Raw genomic sequence first — 15,678 nt, forward strand, 5'->3', positions numbered from 1 at the left:
GGGGTTTTTAGAGGCTCCCTCCACCATGAATTGGTCCAAACTGGGGTTTTTAGAGGCTCCCTCCACCATGAATTGGTCCAAACTGGGCTGTTTAGAGGCTCCCTCCACCATGAATTTGCCCAAACTGGGCTGTTTAGAGGCTCCCTCCATCATGAATTGGTCCAAACTGGGGTTTTTAGAGGCTCCCTCCACCATGAATTGGTCCAAACTGGGGTTTTTAGAGGCTCCCTCCACCATGAATTGGTCCAAACTGGGGTTTTTAGAGGCTCCCTCCACCATGAATTTGCCCAAACTGAGCTGTTTAGAGGCTCCCTCCACCATGAATTGGTCCAAACTGGGGTTTTTAGAGGCTCCCTCCACCATGAATTGGTCCAAACTGGGGGGTTTTAGAGGCTCCCTCCACCATGAATTTGCCCAAACTGGGCTGTTTAGAGGCTCCCTCCATCATGAATTGGTCCAAACTGGGGTTTTCAGAGGCTCCCTCCACCATGAATTGGTCCAAACTGGGGTTTTTAGAGGCTCCCTCCACCATGAATTGGTCCAAACTGGGCTGTTTAGAGGCTCCCTCCACCATGAATTGGTCCAAACTGGGGTTTTTAGAGGCTCCCTCCACCATGAATTGGTCCAAACTGGGCTGTTTAGAGGCTCCCTCCACCATGAATTGGTCCAAACTGGGGTTTTTAGAGGCTCCCTCCACCATGAATTGGTCCAAACTGGGGTTTTTAGAGGCTCCCTCCACCATGAATTGGTCCAAACTGGGGTTTTTAGAGGCTCCCTCCACCATGAATTTGCCCAAACTCTGCTGGTTAGAGGCTCAATCCACCCTGATTTTCAAAACAAATGTTGGTGCCAACCTCAACTTATTACAAGGGCCAAATTCACTGCTGGTGACAAGCTCTCCTCACTGCAAGTGCCAAATACACATGTTTCAAGGTGTTTTCCTACTGTCAGAGAGGTGGTATTGAGTGTGTAAAGTGTGTAGTTGTTAGGCTGTGATGTTGGGGTAATAGAGGGTCTTTGGTGTGTTAGATGCCCCCAGACATGCTTCCCCTGCTGTCCCAGTGTCATTCCAGAGGTGTTGGCATCATTTCCTGGGTTGTCATAGTGGACTTGGTGACCCTCCAGACACGGATTTGGGTTTCCCCCTTAACGAGTATCTGTTCCCCATAGACTATAATGGGGTTCGAAACCCGTTCGAACACACGAACATTGAGCGGCTGTTCGAATCGAATTTCGAACCTCGAACATTTTAGTGTTCGCTCATCTCTAGTAGTTACATAGCAGGAAGCTAACACCTAATAAACAAATGCAGAAGATGCCAGGAGCTGCTACAGACACCCAGAAATCACTCATAACATTGCTAAAAGTATAGGGGTGTACTTTTAACCCATTAATAGAACAGACATAAAAAAAAATACTACTAATAATTTTTGCCTGGAAAAACCCTTTAACTGCAGCTGCTACACTGAGCACACCATGCTTTTTTTCTGCAGAACTGAGTGCGTTTTTTTTTTTTTACTATGCATGTCACCAGGGGGGTAAAGCAGATGATGTACATGAATGCAGTTATAACTGCAGTCACTTCTGGGGTCACACATGCTGCCACTAATAAGTAAGTGACTCAAGTGAGATTTCTCATTACTGTTCTCATGAGCAGCAAAACTTCATGGTCAGTAATGAGAAATAACCTGGAATAAGTCAGTGTCTCGCTCACCAATAAGGGATAGCACTTGTTACCCCAGAACTGAGTGCAGCTATAACGGCAGCCAGGTACATAGAGCGTCTTTACCTGGATGCGAATACCCAGTACACCGGATGTTTTCAGTTTAATGGTATTTCCAGGTAACATTTTACAAATTACTGAAATTAAAAAAAACACTTGCAGTTCTTCAGCAACAAAAGTGCCATATAAAGCCGGCCTGAATCAGGGAGCTCTTTTTAACACTTGTTTTAACACTATGTTTCAAGACAACAGACTACCAGAGCACAAGTTAAGGGGGTTATTCAGTTTCTAATTTTAGATCTGCGAGGGTCCAACACCTGAGACCCCCATAGATCTGATGCTTCGGTAATGTTTAATTGAAGTCTATGGGGCTGCAATGATGTACAAAAACCTGCTACAATTAGTCGCTACTGGAAAACCTCAGTAACAGCCTGTAAGACATAGTACAAAGTTTGTTATATTCACCTGTACTATTCATTTATGAAAAATTGTCATATTTATTGAAGGTACGCTGTAAGGGAGCGTATTACACTGTGTTATGTCTAACTGCAATGCCTGAAGAGGTTAGAGAATGACACAGGGGTTCTTTACTAACAGAATTGTGGTTATACATATACATTACTACTCCATTAAATCCCTGTATGACTTATAGACATAGTAGAATACAACACACTGCTATCTCCATATACCTTGATGGCAGCAGCAGAGCTCAAGACCTCCACTCCATTCAAATAGATACAGAACTCCCTTTCTCGTGCTTGTTTGGGTCCCAATGATCATACACTTATTGACTTATTGATAGGTGATGAATGTTTTTCAAAGGTCAACCCCTTTGTTATTATAGCCAATTAAAATAATCAAAAATACAGATAAAATGAAATATGCTGGGCGCACATCTGATGAAGTGACAAACCCATACAGCAAGCCGGACAGTATACAGGCACATTACAGCTATAATATACTATGTGCTCTGTGCGAATGGAGCAATGGCTTGCACTGTTTCTTTCACTGAAGATGCTGCAGCATTTATCCCCTATCCTACATGTTATTCATAGGAAAACCCATTAACAAACATATGCTGTAATAGGCATTTTAAGCCAATAGAGGAGGGTTCATCGATTAAGATGATCATTGCTGATCCTATAAAGAACTAAAGCATTCACTGGAAACAATGAGCACCACTGACTATAGACAGTACTTTGGTTTTACCTGTATTGACAGCACAATTCTAGCAAATATCAACAGTATTATCAAGAGCTCCCAGAGACACAAGTAACTTCTGACCTCTCTGCAGGTACAGAGCAATAGGAAGAACCTCAGATAAGACCATAGAATTGGACATAGTACCCTGCAGTCTTCTCCATGTTTATGATCTATATTAGCTACTATTATTTCCATGCACTAATAAAGATGTCACATCAAACAGACAAGTGAAGCTGTTTAGCAGTTGATTCTTTGTTTTGTCTCTGGCCAATCTCACATCCAGAGCCTCTGATATCTAGATATCAATCGTTTGAGTACAAAGCCATTTATTCCAACTTGAATACTTCGGTTTCAGAATTTATGAGGCTTGTTTTTGAGGATTTTTGATGGAAGTGATGACATGCTAATACATTCTGTTTTAAGAAGGCAATGCAGTACATCATAGTATTTAATAGACTGGGCTATTTCGGTTCCTTTCATCTCACCACACCATAACTACATTGGCCATCGGATAAAATATCAATAAATACATTACTCTGGAGAAATTCTACTGACGAAATAGCACATTCAGTATAAAGGGTTACCATGTATTGTAAATAATGTACAATTGTTAGTACTGAACATCGTAAAGGGATTGGACACTTTCTAGTCTCATTTCTAATATGCTATAAAATAGTTGTGATTTGTGCCAGGGAGCTAAAAACCCCATCACTGCCTTCCAGCTTTCGCCTACATTCGCACAGATGTCATAATCAGATGTGTTGTGGCTGTTTTTGTAATGGCGTCACTTGGCTGCATTAAAATCCATTCATGTGAATTGGGGCTAGTCACATGACCTATATTTTAAAAGTTCGTTTTCAAAGACAAATCAAAAAATAGATCATGGATGCCTCAATACACTCAAATGTAAGAGATCTGTGAAAACGATTCACCCTTGGGTGCAAAATGGGCAAGAAAAATGGACATTTTTCATTGCCATTTTGTACAACGTTCGTATCACTATAGACTTCTATTTCCAGGCTGGGCCCCTGATCTCTATATAGGATGGTGTAACAGACCATGTGGCAAAATAGTGGATAGAGTATAGTTTGTATGCTCTCCCTGTGTTTGTACGGGTTTCTTCGGGTTCTCATGACTTGATCTATCTAAAACAACCAGGAAATTAATCCACCAGGGATTACATTCATCTATCTGCTGTGGGTTTTTGGTTAAAACCCAGGAAAAGGGCGTGAGTTGTTGAGGAAGAGACGAGTGGGCACCACTCCATGTACACAGTACTCGTCTCGGGTTGTCGTAAATAAACAGCAGGTTTAAGGACATTTGAATAAAGTCTGCAACTTCAGAAGTCCCTCAGTATGGAGAACAGGGCAGGTGCAAGGAGCCTGTGAGAGCAACGACTAACTGCATAATCAGGTTATACAGACTGGACTTGCTTTGTTTGTGGTTTCAGCCATTAGGCCTGTACCTAGATAGGCATTATGTTCTGTGTAGTTACAGGCAGGACAGTCAGAGGTTTAGTTTGGTTTGTTTTGTTTATTTTGTTTGTACCAACCTGCAAATAAAACCAGTTATATCAAAAATCTTGTGTGTGGACTGCCATGTATCCTTGTGCTTGCTGCCGTGTGCCTGTCTACACCAGGAGACAACGGTCTCACTACCTAATTCCTTACAGCAGGCTGCAGTAATCTATGTGTTCAAGGGAAAGAAAATGGCGGCTATCACATGATTTACCTAACGTGTCTGCTTACATGCAGAGACATCAATATCTCTTGTGTCTGCATCTACACAAAAGTGGACAGTGCCAGAAGCCACCTGGAAAGCAGTATCATGATTTACCCATGTCAGTTTCACGCCCTTGTACATGGAGAATGCTGCATTTAATGTCTACACGTCCTACCTATGGACAGCAGGGACATGGAAATCAAAAACGAGATATGAAATGAGGGACTTAGAGCTCCTTGGCCCAAAGCACAGCCATTTATAGTAGACATACTAGAAGCTTGTACTATTAGAAAACATATGGGAATATTCGCTTTGACATGACACTCACCAACTGTGTTTTAGGGGAGTCACCACTGGCATAAAAGATTGTCACTTTAGAAGACATGGCACGCAGTCTACGTTAATAGTAGTGAGGTTGGCATCACTCACTTATCTAGAAGCATCTAAGGACACCGGTTGCTAATGGATTAGTGTACAAGCTACTGAACTAATATGGTTAGTGGTTTAGTGCTGTCATACTGACCGTGGATTGCTCTGTAGCTGACACACATACATCTTTATCAGTGAATGTTCGTCAGTGATGGCACTAGATACACTTACATTGTCAGGTAACCTGAATGAGTCAAACAGTGGAGTCGATAGTTATGTTACAAGGCAACGTTACAAGTTTTTAGTCGTGTGGATCCAATGGCTACGACTACGAGCACAGCTGCATAAAATACAACCAGGATGAAATGAGAATCTATTAAGAGCCTGATGGTCTCCAAAGAGCAGCCATGCCATGCAGTGTGTATTATTGCAACGCAGTATAGCACACACTGAGCTTTATTCTTAGATTAAATGTGAAGTTCTAGTCTACAAGAGTTACTTGACGGATACAAAGGACAGAGATTATTTATCTGTGAAAATCACACAGGTATCACTTTTATGCCATAAACAATGTGACACTAGTACATGAAACATCCCATTACCAAACCATTATATTACCATATAGGGTCCACTATTCACTGGTTATACAATGATTATATTCTGAACATGGCTTTAGAAATGTATATATAACCTTAAGACTTACATTTTGTTAGTGAAAGGGCTTCCTGAGGGAACGGAGTGAGAAAATATAGTGTCATTCATGCTGGTAACTGGTCTGGGAGGCCTGTAAGAAGAGTAAATCTTCAGATTCACAGCTTGTCGCACACGGCACATAAAACAATTTACAACTACCTAATGATGTAATTCTTCAATGTAAGAGATTCAGTGACAGAATGCATGCTTAAGTAACCAGTCCACAGAAGTAAAACTGCTCTGTGCTGCCTCCCTGTTAAATTAGATCAGGCAGCTTCAGCTTCTGCTTCCTTGCATTGGCAGAGCTCAGCGAAGGTCAGATTCACATAAGTGGTGTCACAGGGTCAGGATCCAAATGTTCTTCATGCCGTAACCATCAGCTACTGGTCAGGAACACTTCTGTATCTAAGCAGTGGATGCTCCACATTGGGCTCATTTATTAATTATTATAAAATCTTCTTACATTTTTATTTAAATAAATGAAATTGAAGTAAATTGATATAAGCTTGAACTCAATTTTAGCAGGTTTCTTAAATGGACTCTGTCAAAGTTGCTGACAGAGCTAGGCAAGAGCAAGGGGCAGAAGAGGAAACATACTTTTGGCCATGGTTACTATAATGACATGTAAAAACAGAATTTGATTTCCCCAGGCGCTGCTCTCACATGTGCAATGGGGGCGGGTCCTTATGTGGAAGTGCTATGGACATCATGCAGTAAACTCCTCCACAGGCCCTCCTTTCTGCTCTGAGTAATGACTGTAGCGGGCTCCTGACTGAACACTGCAGCCATCACCTGGAGTAGGCAAAGTAACCAATATGGAGGAATAATGAATATATAGATTATCCAGTCTGCAAGGGTCATCATTTCATTTGGCAAGTAGAGAGTAAATGTGAATGGATACTAAACACAATGCATCTATACACTAATGATCGTGATAGTTAGCTAGAATGGTAGCTGGTCTGAATACTCACCAAGTGTCCCTTTGATGGCAGAAAGGAACAAAAAGTACAGAATTTTAGGCAAATATGATATACCGTAATCAATAGATTTATTTTGAAAAAATTTGACAAATAATATTTATTTGTAGACTTTCCATGGCACAGGTAACACATGGAGAACATATATAAAGGACAACTATGCACACAATTCCTACTATACATACAGCAATGAACAGAGGTAGAACACTGTCTACACAAGCTAACAATTTGGCCACAATGTGAAACATAATGGCAAGTCATTTATTATTTTGCTTACTTATATTATTGTTATCAGGGGCATAACTACCAGGGTAGCAGCTGCCAAAGGGCCCGGGACATTAGGGGGCCTGGTGGCAGCTGCTACCGCGGCAATTTTTTTTTAATAGGCCGTTACCTGCGTAACGGGCCCTATTTACTGCAGCACCGGGTCCTGCCTGAACATGAATGCAGAGAGGAGAGCAGCTGCCTCCTCCACAGTCCATCTTTTAACAGTAGTGAAGACAGTAATTGCCAGCTTCACTATTGTACCCAAGCAGGGGACACCTGCTGTCCGGGCCCCTGCCTCATCGCACTTGCATGGTGACAGCGGACAGGAGAAACTTCTATCTCCTGCCCGCTGTCCCAAGTCCAGTGCTGGCATCTATACTAGTAGGTTACAGGACTGTGACATGATGTCATCAAAGGTCCTTTAACCTACTAAGATAGAATCAGTCTTTTGTGGGCAGAGCTATCCGGATTGTACAGGTCAGTGTACAATGAAGGGGAATGGTTTGTAGGCTGTGAGGAAGATGGGTATATGGATGTGCAGACTGTGAACAATTGGAGGGAATGGGGGTTGCAGATTGCCAGCAAGTGGGGTGCATGGGTGTGCAAGTTGTGTGTGAGAAAGTCTGCACCCCCCCATTCCTTCCTTTCTCACACACAGCCTGCACACACATGTACCCCTCTTGCTCATAGTCTGCACCCCCCATTCCGCCCTATGTGAGCAAGAGGAGGGAATAGGTGGTGCGGGCTGTTTGTGAGCAAGAGGGGTACATGGGCATTCAGGCTGTGTGTGAAAAGTAAGGGGGAATGGGGGTGCTGGCTGTGGGTGACCAAGAGTGTGATGGAATGGGGGGTTCCCCCCTCCACATTACCCTCTTCCTCGCACACAGCTTGCACCCCCATTCCCCCCTCTTGCTTGAACTCCCATTTCCCCTCTTGCTTATACACATCATGCACCCCACATCACCCTCTTGTTCACAAAAAACCTGCACACCCATGTACCCCTTTTGGAGGGAGGGGGGGCCATGTCAAAAGCTCGCCACGGGGCCCCGCCATTCCTAGTTACGCCACTGATTGTTATATGTTATTTTTCCATTTTCTAAGTTATTTGATTTACCGAAGCTCTCTGTTTTGCTCTAGACAATGTTTATAGACATCAAAGAATGGGGGGGGGGGTCCTGTACTATTGGTGCCGTTCTGACAGACCTGAACAGTACTTGTATTACTTGGATAACCTTTCAGATATAATGCTAAACTTCCTCAGCAGGGTCTAGGCTGGCTGCAGCTTTCTTTAGAAAACTCAGTAGTGAGGAAATGGAGCAATGTCATATAATTGACCAATAATGTTCTAGTAACAATTGGTCTCACATCTAGATTGTGGCTTCCATCTACAACAGAATCCACATTGGTCTGCTAGACCCGTCACATGATGGATGGATACCAATGAGATTGAGACTTGGTGCCCAGCAATAACATCACTGTTCGATGTGCTTTTCTTGTTATTAAATGTGATGGAACTGCAATTTCAGACAAAGTAGATCAACAAATGAACATGCAGAGTGCAAGCATCAATCTGATCAGGGAAAAATGCTAATAAATCCTGGGGCAAATTTACTATAGTGGATGCTACTCAACTTCGGTTTAAAATATTCCAAAATCCAGCTCAAATTGTCACATCTAGTTTTACACCAAATTTTATGACTCATACGGTGTCATTTTAAGTTAAAGGGGGCTTGAGTTAAATGTGTGCCGTAAGTGACAATCCATTCATTTTAATGGGGTCCGCCAGAGATGGCCAGTAGGTAAGTACAAGTAAGCATAGTAATTAGAGATGAGCGAACACTAAAATGTTCGAGGTTCGAAATTCGATTCGAACAGCCGCTCACTGTTCGAGTGTTCGAATGGGTTTCGAACCCCATTATAGTCTATGGGGAACATAAACTCGTTAAGGGGGAAACCCAAATTCGTGTCTGGAGGGTCACCAAGTCCACTATGACACCCCAGGAAATGATACCAACACCCTGGAATGACACTGGGACAGCAGGGGAAGCATGTCTGGGGGCATAAAAGTCACTTTATTTCATGGAAATCCCTGTCAGTTTGCGATTTTCGCAAGCTAACTTTTCCCCATAGAAATGCATTGGCCAGTGCTGATTGGCCAGAGTACGGAACTCGACCAATCAGCGCTGGCTCTGCTGGAGGAGGCGGAGTCTAAGATCGCTCCACACCAGTCTCCATTCAGGTCCGACCTTAGACTCCGCCTCCTCCGGCAGAGCCAGCGCTGATTGGCCGAAGGCTGGCCAATGCATTCCTATGCGAATGCAGAGACTTAGCAGTGCTGAGTCAGTTTTGCTCAACTACACATCTGATGCACACTCGGCACTGCTACATCAGATGTAGCAATCTGATGTAGCAGAGCCGAGGGTGCACTAGAACCCCTGTGCAAACTCAGTTCACGCTAATAGAATGCATTGGCCAGCGCTGATTGGCCAATGCATTCTATTAGCCCGATGAAGTAGAGCTGAATGTGTGTGCTAAGCACACACATTCAGCACTGCTTCATCACGCCAATACAATGCATTAGCCAGTGCTGATTGGCCAGAGTACGGAATTCGGCCAATCAGCGCTGGCCAATGCATTCTATTAGCCCGATGAAGTAGAGCTGAATGTGTGTGCTAAGCATACACATTCAGCACTGCTTCATCACGCCAATACAATGCATTAGCCAGTGCTGATTGGCCAGAGTACGGAATTCGGCCAATCAGCGCTGGCTCTGCTGGAGGAGGCGGAGTCTAAGGTCGGACCTGAATGGAGACTGGTGTGGAGCGATCTTAGACTCCGCCTCCTCCAGCAGAGCCAGCGCTGATTGGCCGAATTCCGTACTCTGGCCAATCAGCGCTGGCCAATGCATTCTATTAGCCCGATGAAGTAAAGCTTAATGTGTGTGCTAAGCACACACATTCAGCACTGCTTCATCACGCCAATACAATGCATTAGCCAGTGCTGATTGGCCAGAGTACGGAATTCGGCCAATCAGCGCTGGCCAATGCATTCTATTAGCCCGATGAAGCAGAGCTGAATGTGTGTGCTAAGCACACACATTCAGCACTGCTTCATCACGCCAATACAATGCATTAGCCAGTGCTGATTGGCCAGAGTACGGAATTCGGCCAATCAGCGCTGGCCAATGCATTCTATTAGCCCGATGAAGTAGAGCTGAATGTGTGTGCTAAGCACACACATTCAGCACTGCTTCATCACGCCAATACAATGCATTAGCCAGTGCTGATTGGCCAGAGTACGGAATTCGGCCAATCAGCGCTGGCTCTGCTGGAGGAGGCGGAGTCTAAGATCGCTCCACACCAGTCTCCATTCAGGTCCGACCTTAGACTCCGCCTCCTCCAGCAGAGCCAGCGCTGATTGGCCGAATTCCGTACTCTGGCCAATCAGCACTGGCTAATGCATTGTATTGGCGTGATGAAGCAGTGCTGAATGTGTGTGCTTAGCACACACATTCAGCTCTACTTCATCGGGCTAATAGAATGCATTGGCCAGCGCTGATTGGCCAGAGTACGGAATTCGGCCAATCAGCGCTGGCTCTGCTGGAGGAGGCGGAGTCTAAGATCGCTCCACACCAGTCTCCATTCAGGTCCGACCTTAGACTCCGCCTCCTCCAGCAGAGCCAGCGCTGATTGGCCAGAGTACGGAATTCGGCCAATCAGCACTGGCTAATGCATTGTATTGGCGTGATGAAGCAGTGCTGAATGTGTGTGCTTAGCACACACATTCAGCTCTACTTCATCGGGCTAATAGAATGCATTGGCCAGCGCTGATTGGCCGAATTCCGTACTCTGGCCAATCAGCACTGGCTAATGCATTGTATTGGCGTGATGAAGCAGTGCTGAATGAGTGTGCTTAGCACACACATTCAGCTCTACTTCATCGGGCTAATAGAATGCATTGGTCAATCAGCGCTGGCCAATGCATTCTATTAGCGTGAACTGAGTTTGCACAGGGGTTCTAGTGCACCCTCGGCTCTGCTACATCAGATTGCTACATCTGATGTAGCAGTGCCGAGTGTGCATCAGATGTGTAGTTGAGCAAAACTGACTCAGCACTGCTAAGTCTCTGCATTCGCATAGGAATGCATTGGCCAGCCTTCGGCCAATCAGCGCTGGCTCTGCCGGAGGAGGCGGAGTCTAAGGTCGGACCTGAATGGAGACTGGTGTGGAGCGATCTTAGACTCCGCCTCCTCCAGCAGAGCCAGCGCTGATTGGTCGAGTTCCGTACTCTGGCCAATCAGCGCTGGCCAATGCATTCTATTAGCCCGATGAAGTAGAGCTGAATGTGTGTGCTTAGCACACACATTCAGCTCTACTTCATCAGGCTAATAGAATACATTGGCCAATCAGCGCTGGCCAATGCATTCTATTAGCTTGATGAAGCAGAGTGTGCACAAGGGTTCAAGCGCACCCTCGGCTCTGATGTAGCAGAGCTGAGGGTGCACAAGGGTTCAAGTGCACCCTCGGCTCTCCTACATCAGAGCCGAGGGTGCGCTTGAACCCTTGTGCAGCCTCGGCTCTGCTACATCAGAGCCGAGGGTGCGCTTGAACCCTTGTGCACACTCTGCTTCATCAAGCTAATAGAATGCATTGGCCAGCACTGATTGGCCAGAGTACGGAATTCGGCCAATCAGCGCTGGCCAATGCATCCCTATGGGAAAAAGTTTATCTCACAAAAATCACAATTACACACCCGATAGAGCCCCAAAAAGTTATTTTTAATAACATTCCCCCCTAAATAAAGGTTATCCCTAGCTATCCCTGCCTGTACAGCTATCCCTGTCTCATAGTCACAAAGTTCACATTCTCATATGACCCGGATTTGAAATCCACTATTCGTCTAAAATGGAGGTCACCTGATTTCGGCAGCCAATGACTTTTTCCAATTTTTTTCAATGCCCCCGGTGTCGTAGTTCCTGTCCCACCTCCCCTGCGCTGTTATTGGTGCAAAAAAGGCGCCAGGGAAGGTGGGAGGGGAATCGAATTTTGGCGCACTTTACCACGCGGTGTTCGATTCGATTCGAACATAGCGAACACCCTGATATCCGATCGAACATGTGTTCGATAGAACACTGTTCGCTCATCTCTAATAGTAATAAGACAATTAATAGGGACAGACACAAGTCTATATGGGTTCTCTAAGGTTACACTCTCTAGCTGTTAGTATGTGCTGGTAACACTACATTATAAGGAACATCAATATTCCCATAAGACAGAAGCAAACTGTATCAATGCCAAGCACCAAGTCAAATGAGACAGACCCTTAGTTAAAGGGTTGTCTGGTTTATATAACATTTTTTTTAAAACTCCAAAGTTCCAGATTCAGAACACCCACATATTATCTAGAGCACAGAATGGATACATTGTAATATCTGTTTCAGGGATAACTGTTTTATATGGCTATACAGTATGAGATTTTTGTATGGCTAAGCTTGTTACTATAGGAAACATTTAACACTGGTTTTACTAGTGTGGGGGAGGGGGGTATAAATATAAATGTGGTAACTTTCTTTAAAATAAAAAGGTAAATGGCATTGCCTGGGGAAATTATAAAGAGATTAATATGCTTTTTATTGGTGAATTCAATTTAACTTCATAGCTTAGGCAATATGTTAGTTTTTGCTATCTTCCCACTTTAGTATGCTATTGTCACTAAATATAATACATTTCATTGACTTCAGAATTCTGACCTTGGGCATGTTGTTCAGCTGCATAATAGATATGAAATATAAAGGATTTGCATTTGTTTTCATATTCAAGGCTAACACACGATTCACAGCAACCTGATGATCTCTGGTCCCAGAAGACACTTATATACGCTGCCTATACATATGTCCTATATGGACGATGAATATAATACTCACACAATATGAGCCAGGTTTAAAGGTTTTTCAGGCTGATCGGGAAACATAGGATGCAGCGGCTCACGGCTGGAAGCACAGCTTAAAGACTTGCTTAATGCATTAGTGAGCTTCTTTGCAGGGGATTTCTGTGAACGGCAAATACGTAATGAATATATAATTCTCCTTCATTAGAAACTGCATTTTAAGTATGGTAGTCTTTTCTAGGGCAGTGAACTATGACTACCACTATAAAATTACTACGCTACTTGCTAGTGATGATACACTTTGTAAGGCTGTTCTAAACCAATGCATCTTGGCATTTCACAGATACAATCCTAGTATTTCACTCACTGCCTTGCTTATCTCTAGGTCTGTGACCTTAATATGAAACTTGTTTTAAATTTATATAGATTCGTCCACATTCCCAATGGCTGTAGAAGAGCCACACACCTCCGTAGTTCTTTGTACTGCCGTGAGGATTCTTCTACCTACTGACCAAAGGTTTGATAGCACCATACAGATACAACATACAAATTATAACACATAAAAAATGAAAAAAACTACAATGTGTCAATGAGTATGTAACAGCTAGTAGACAGGTTTCAGTCTTAGGTCGACAGATGCTAGCACCAGGTCTTACATGTTACATGCATGACTATATATACATTCAGTACACTGAATTCGACATGCCAGTGGTCAGCATATACAGTATTGTATGTGACAATATTGGCCATCTATTGTGCCATGAAGTGCTATTCATTAAAAACAGATATGATCTACTCCAGAGCCCCGACACAACAGAACAGTAATAGAAGTAAGTATAAGAATACCTGAAAGCAACTCATAGTTCTTCTAGTCCAGTCTGGAGTACCGGCACTACCAACATAGTAAATTGCACACGCAATGCCGTGCTAAATGCTCACACGTGTGCTATTTATAAACTGGCGTGTTACAGAATGACAGTCAAAGTAATAATCTCCCTCTCTTACCAAAGTCATTGTCTGCTCTGGCCCTTTTTTCTGGGTTAGCCCACTCTTGTGCGGTGCAGCTGCAGAGCCCAGTGAACCTTCTCTTACCCATGACGTATACTCTTTCATTTGGTGTTGGTTGCTATGGGAGCCGCTGGCATGTCCCCTCCAGAAGCAGTCCTGACAGAGCTGGTAATTGTGACACTGCTGGCAGCGATAGCGGAAACCCATCATACTCTCACTGTGGCAATAGGAACACTCGACAGGGTGGAAGACTAGCAAAGAGAAGAAGAAAAATTTTTTTTAAACAATTAAAATACATAAGGGTAAATAATGGAGAAGGTACAGTACCTTGTGAAAGCAACGTTAAGAGAATGGCCAAAAAATAAGAAGATTCCCAGCACTTACACTTCTTATTTCCTTTTATCCTATTTTATCTAGTATTACAATTAAAACAAAGAAATATTCACCATTTCTAGGCGGCACTATGGTTGGCTATTGCTTTACATTGGTGAAGAATCAGACCCCCGTCTATAGGTGAATGGACCCAGCACGTTAGCTTCATTAGGAGAATGGAGGAAATCATCAGTGAGGAGTCTCTACTAGTAAATACCCCTCCACGTGGCAGGCCTGGATTATGTTCCAAGGCTCCGCCGAGTGCCATAGGGTGCAGACCAGGGACCTTCAGGAGTGCTCTCACTCTTCCCCTCCCTTCTTTTTACTTCCTCTCTTTTCACTTACATTTTCTCCTCCCTCTTCTCCCCTTTCTCTCTTTTTTTCCTTCCCCTTTCTCCTCTCTCTGTGTACTTGAAGGTCTTTGTTCACATACTGTCTTCTTCCACATTACTTGTATATTTATTTTACTATCCTGAGCAGTCAGCAGGTTGTATTAGGGCAGCGGTCCCCAACCTTTTTTTGCATCAGAGACCGGCTTCACGCAAGACCATTTTTCCATGGCCTGGCAGGGTGGGGGTCATACGGGGCAGGGTTATAGGTGGGCCAGTGTGGACGGGATGGCTCTCCACCAGGACGCTCGGCAGGGCAGGTGGGCATGACACGAGCATCTGAGCAGACATGGGGAATCGCTACACACCAAGGCTGTATATTTCGCGCTAGGCCATGTTGCTATGGCAACTTGAAAACTATAGGGTAGCGCAGTGTCCTCTAGCAGCTACAGGACGCCGCACTACCCGATAGTTGACACGTTACCATAGCAATGTGGCCCCAGCGCAAAGTATCTGGCTAAGACTGAGGCCAGCCCGATGCCCTTTGAACGGACTAAAAAATCCCAATGGCCCAGTCCTGGTCAGCGGACCAGTGGTTGGGGACCCCTGTATTAGGGGACCCCAGCAATAGTGATGTACCAGGTCCATCTGCACCCCCTGAATAGGGGGACTCCATAAATATGCTTTCCTTGATATCTCTGTATTGATAGCACTTTGTCTGTTACTATTCTGTTTATGGTTCTTGATTATATGTTTGTTCTGTATTGTATTTGGACTTAAAAACTTTAATAAATATATATTACAACATAAAATAAATAATAATCCTTCTCCATGTGGGCCAGACCATCACCCATGTTCTCCTGCTCCTCAATCTCCTGTGTTTAACTGTAAGACAACTGGCTGCAGCAAGAGCCTTCCTGCTGTGCAGTCTGCAGCAGGACACTGAACCGCACTCCTCACCTAGTCGCATCATCCATTCCCAGGTTCAGAAACAAGCAGACTGACACACATTGTAGGCAGAATCACTCTTGTTTACTTGTATCATTTACAGTATTTCTAGGTTTCATGTTCCTTTATCTATATTCTGATCAGAGCTACTCTATCTTTAGTACATTATTTGTATTACAAC

The 15,678-nt window shown here is 44.0% G+C and overlaps 1 protein-coding gene across 13 annotated transcripts in view; it reads right to left on the bottom strand.

Moving 5' to 3' along the window:
* DTNA (dystrobrevin alpha) overlaps positions 1 to 15,678 on the bottom strand; it is a 133,980-nt gene that overhangs the window by 53,496 nt on the left and 64,806 nt on the right. For 10 of the 13 annotated variants that reach the window (XM_075270526.1, XM_075270531.1, XM_075270522.1 and 7 more), the window contains 3 exons: positions 13,933 to 14,099; positions 12,878 to 13,002; positions 5,721 to 5,801 (listed from right to left, as the gene is read on the bottom strand). In XM_075270526.1, the coding sequence (XP_075126627.1) occupies positions 5,721 to 5,801; positions 12,878 to 13,002; positions 13,933 to 14,099 (373 nt within the window). Of the gene's footprint in view, positions 1 to 5,171; positions 5,262 to 5,720; positions 5,802 to 12,877; positions 13,003 to 13,932; positions 14,100 to 15,678 lie in introns of all 13 variants that reach the window. The other 3 variants (XM_075270530.1, XM_075270520.1, XM_075270519.1) reach the window with 1 other exon arrangement.

This window comes from Leptodactylus fuscus, chromosome 4 (genome assembly GCF_031893055.1).
Source record: "Leptodactylus fuscus isolate aLepFus1 chromosome 4, aLepFus1.hap2, whole genome shotgun sequence".
NCBI lineage: Eukaryota > Metazoa > Chordata > Amphibia > Anura > Leptodactylidae > Leptodactylus > Leptodactylus fuscus.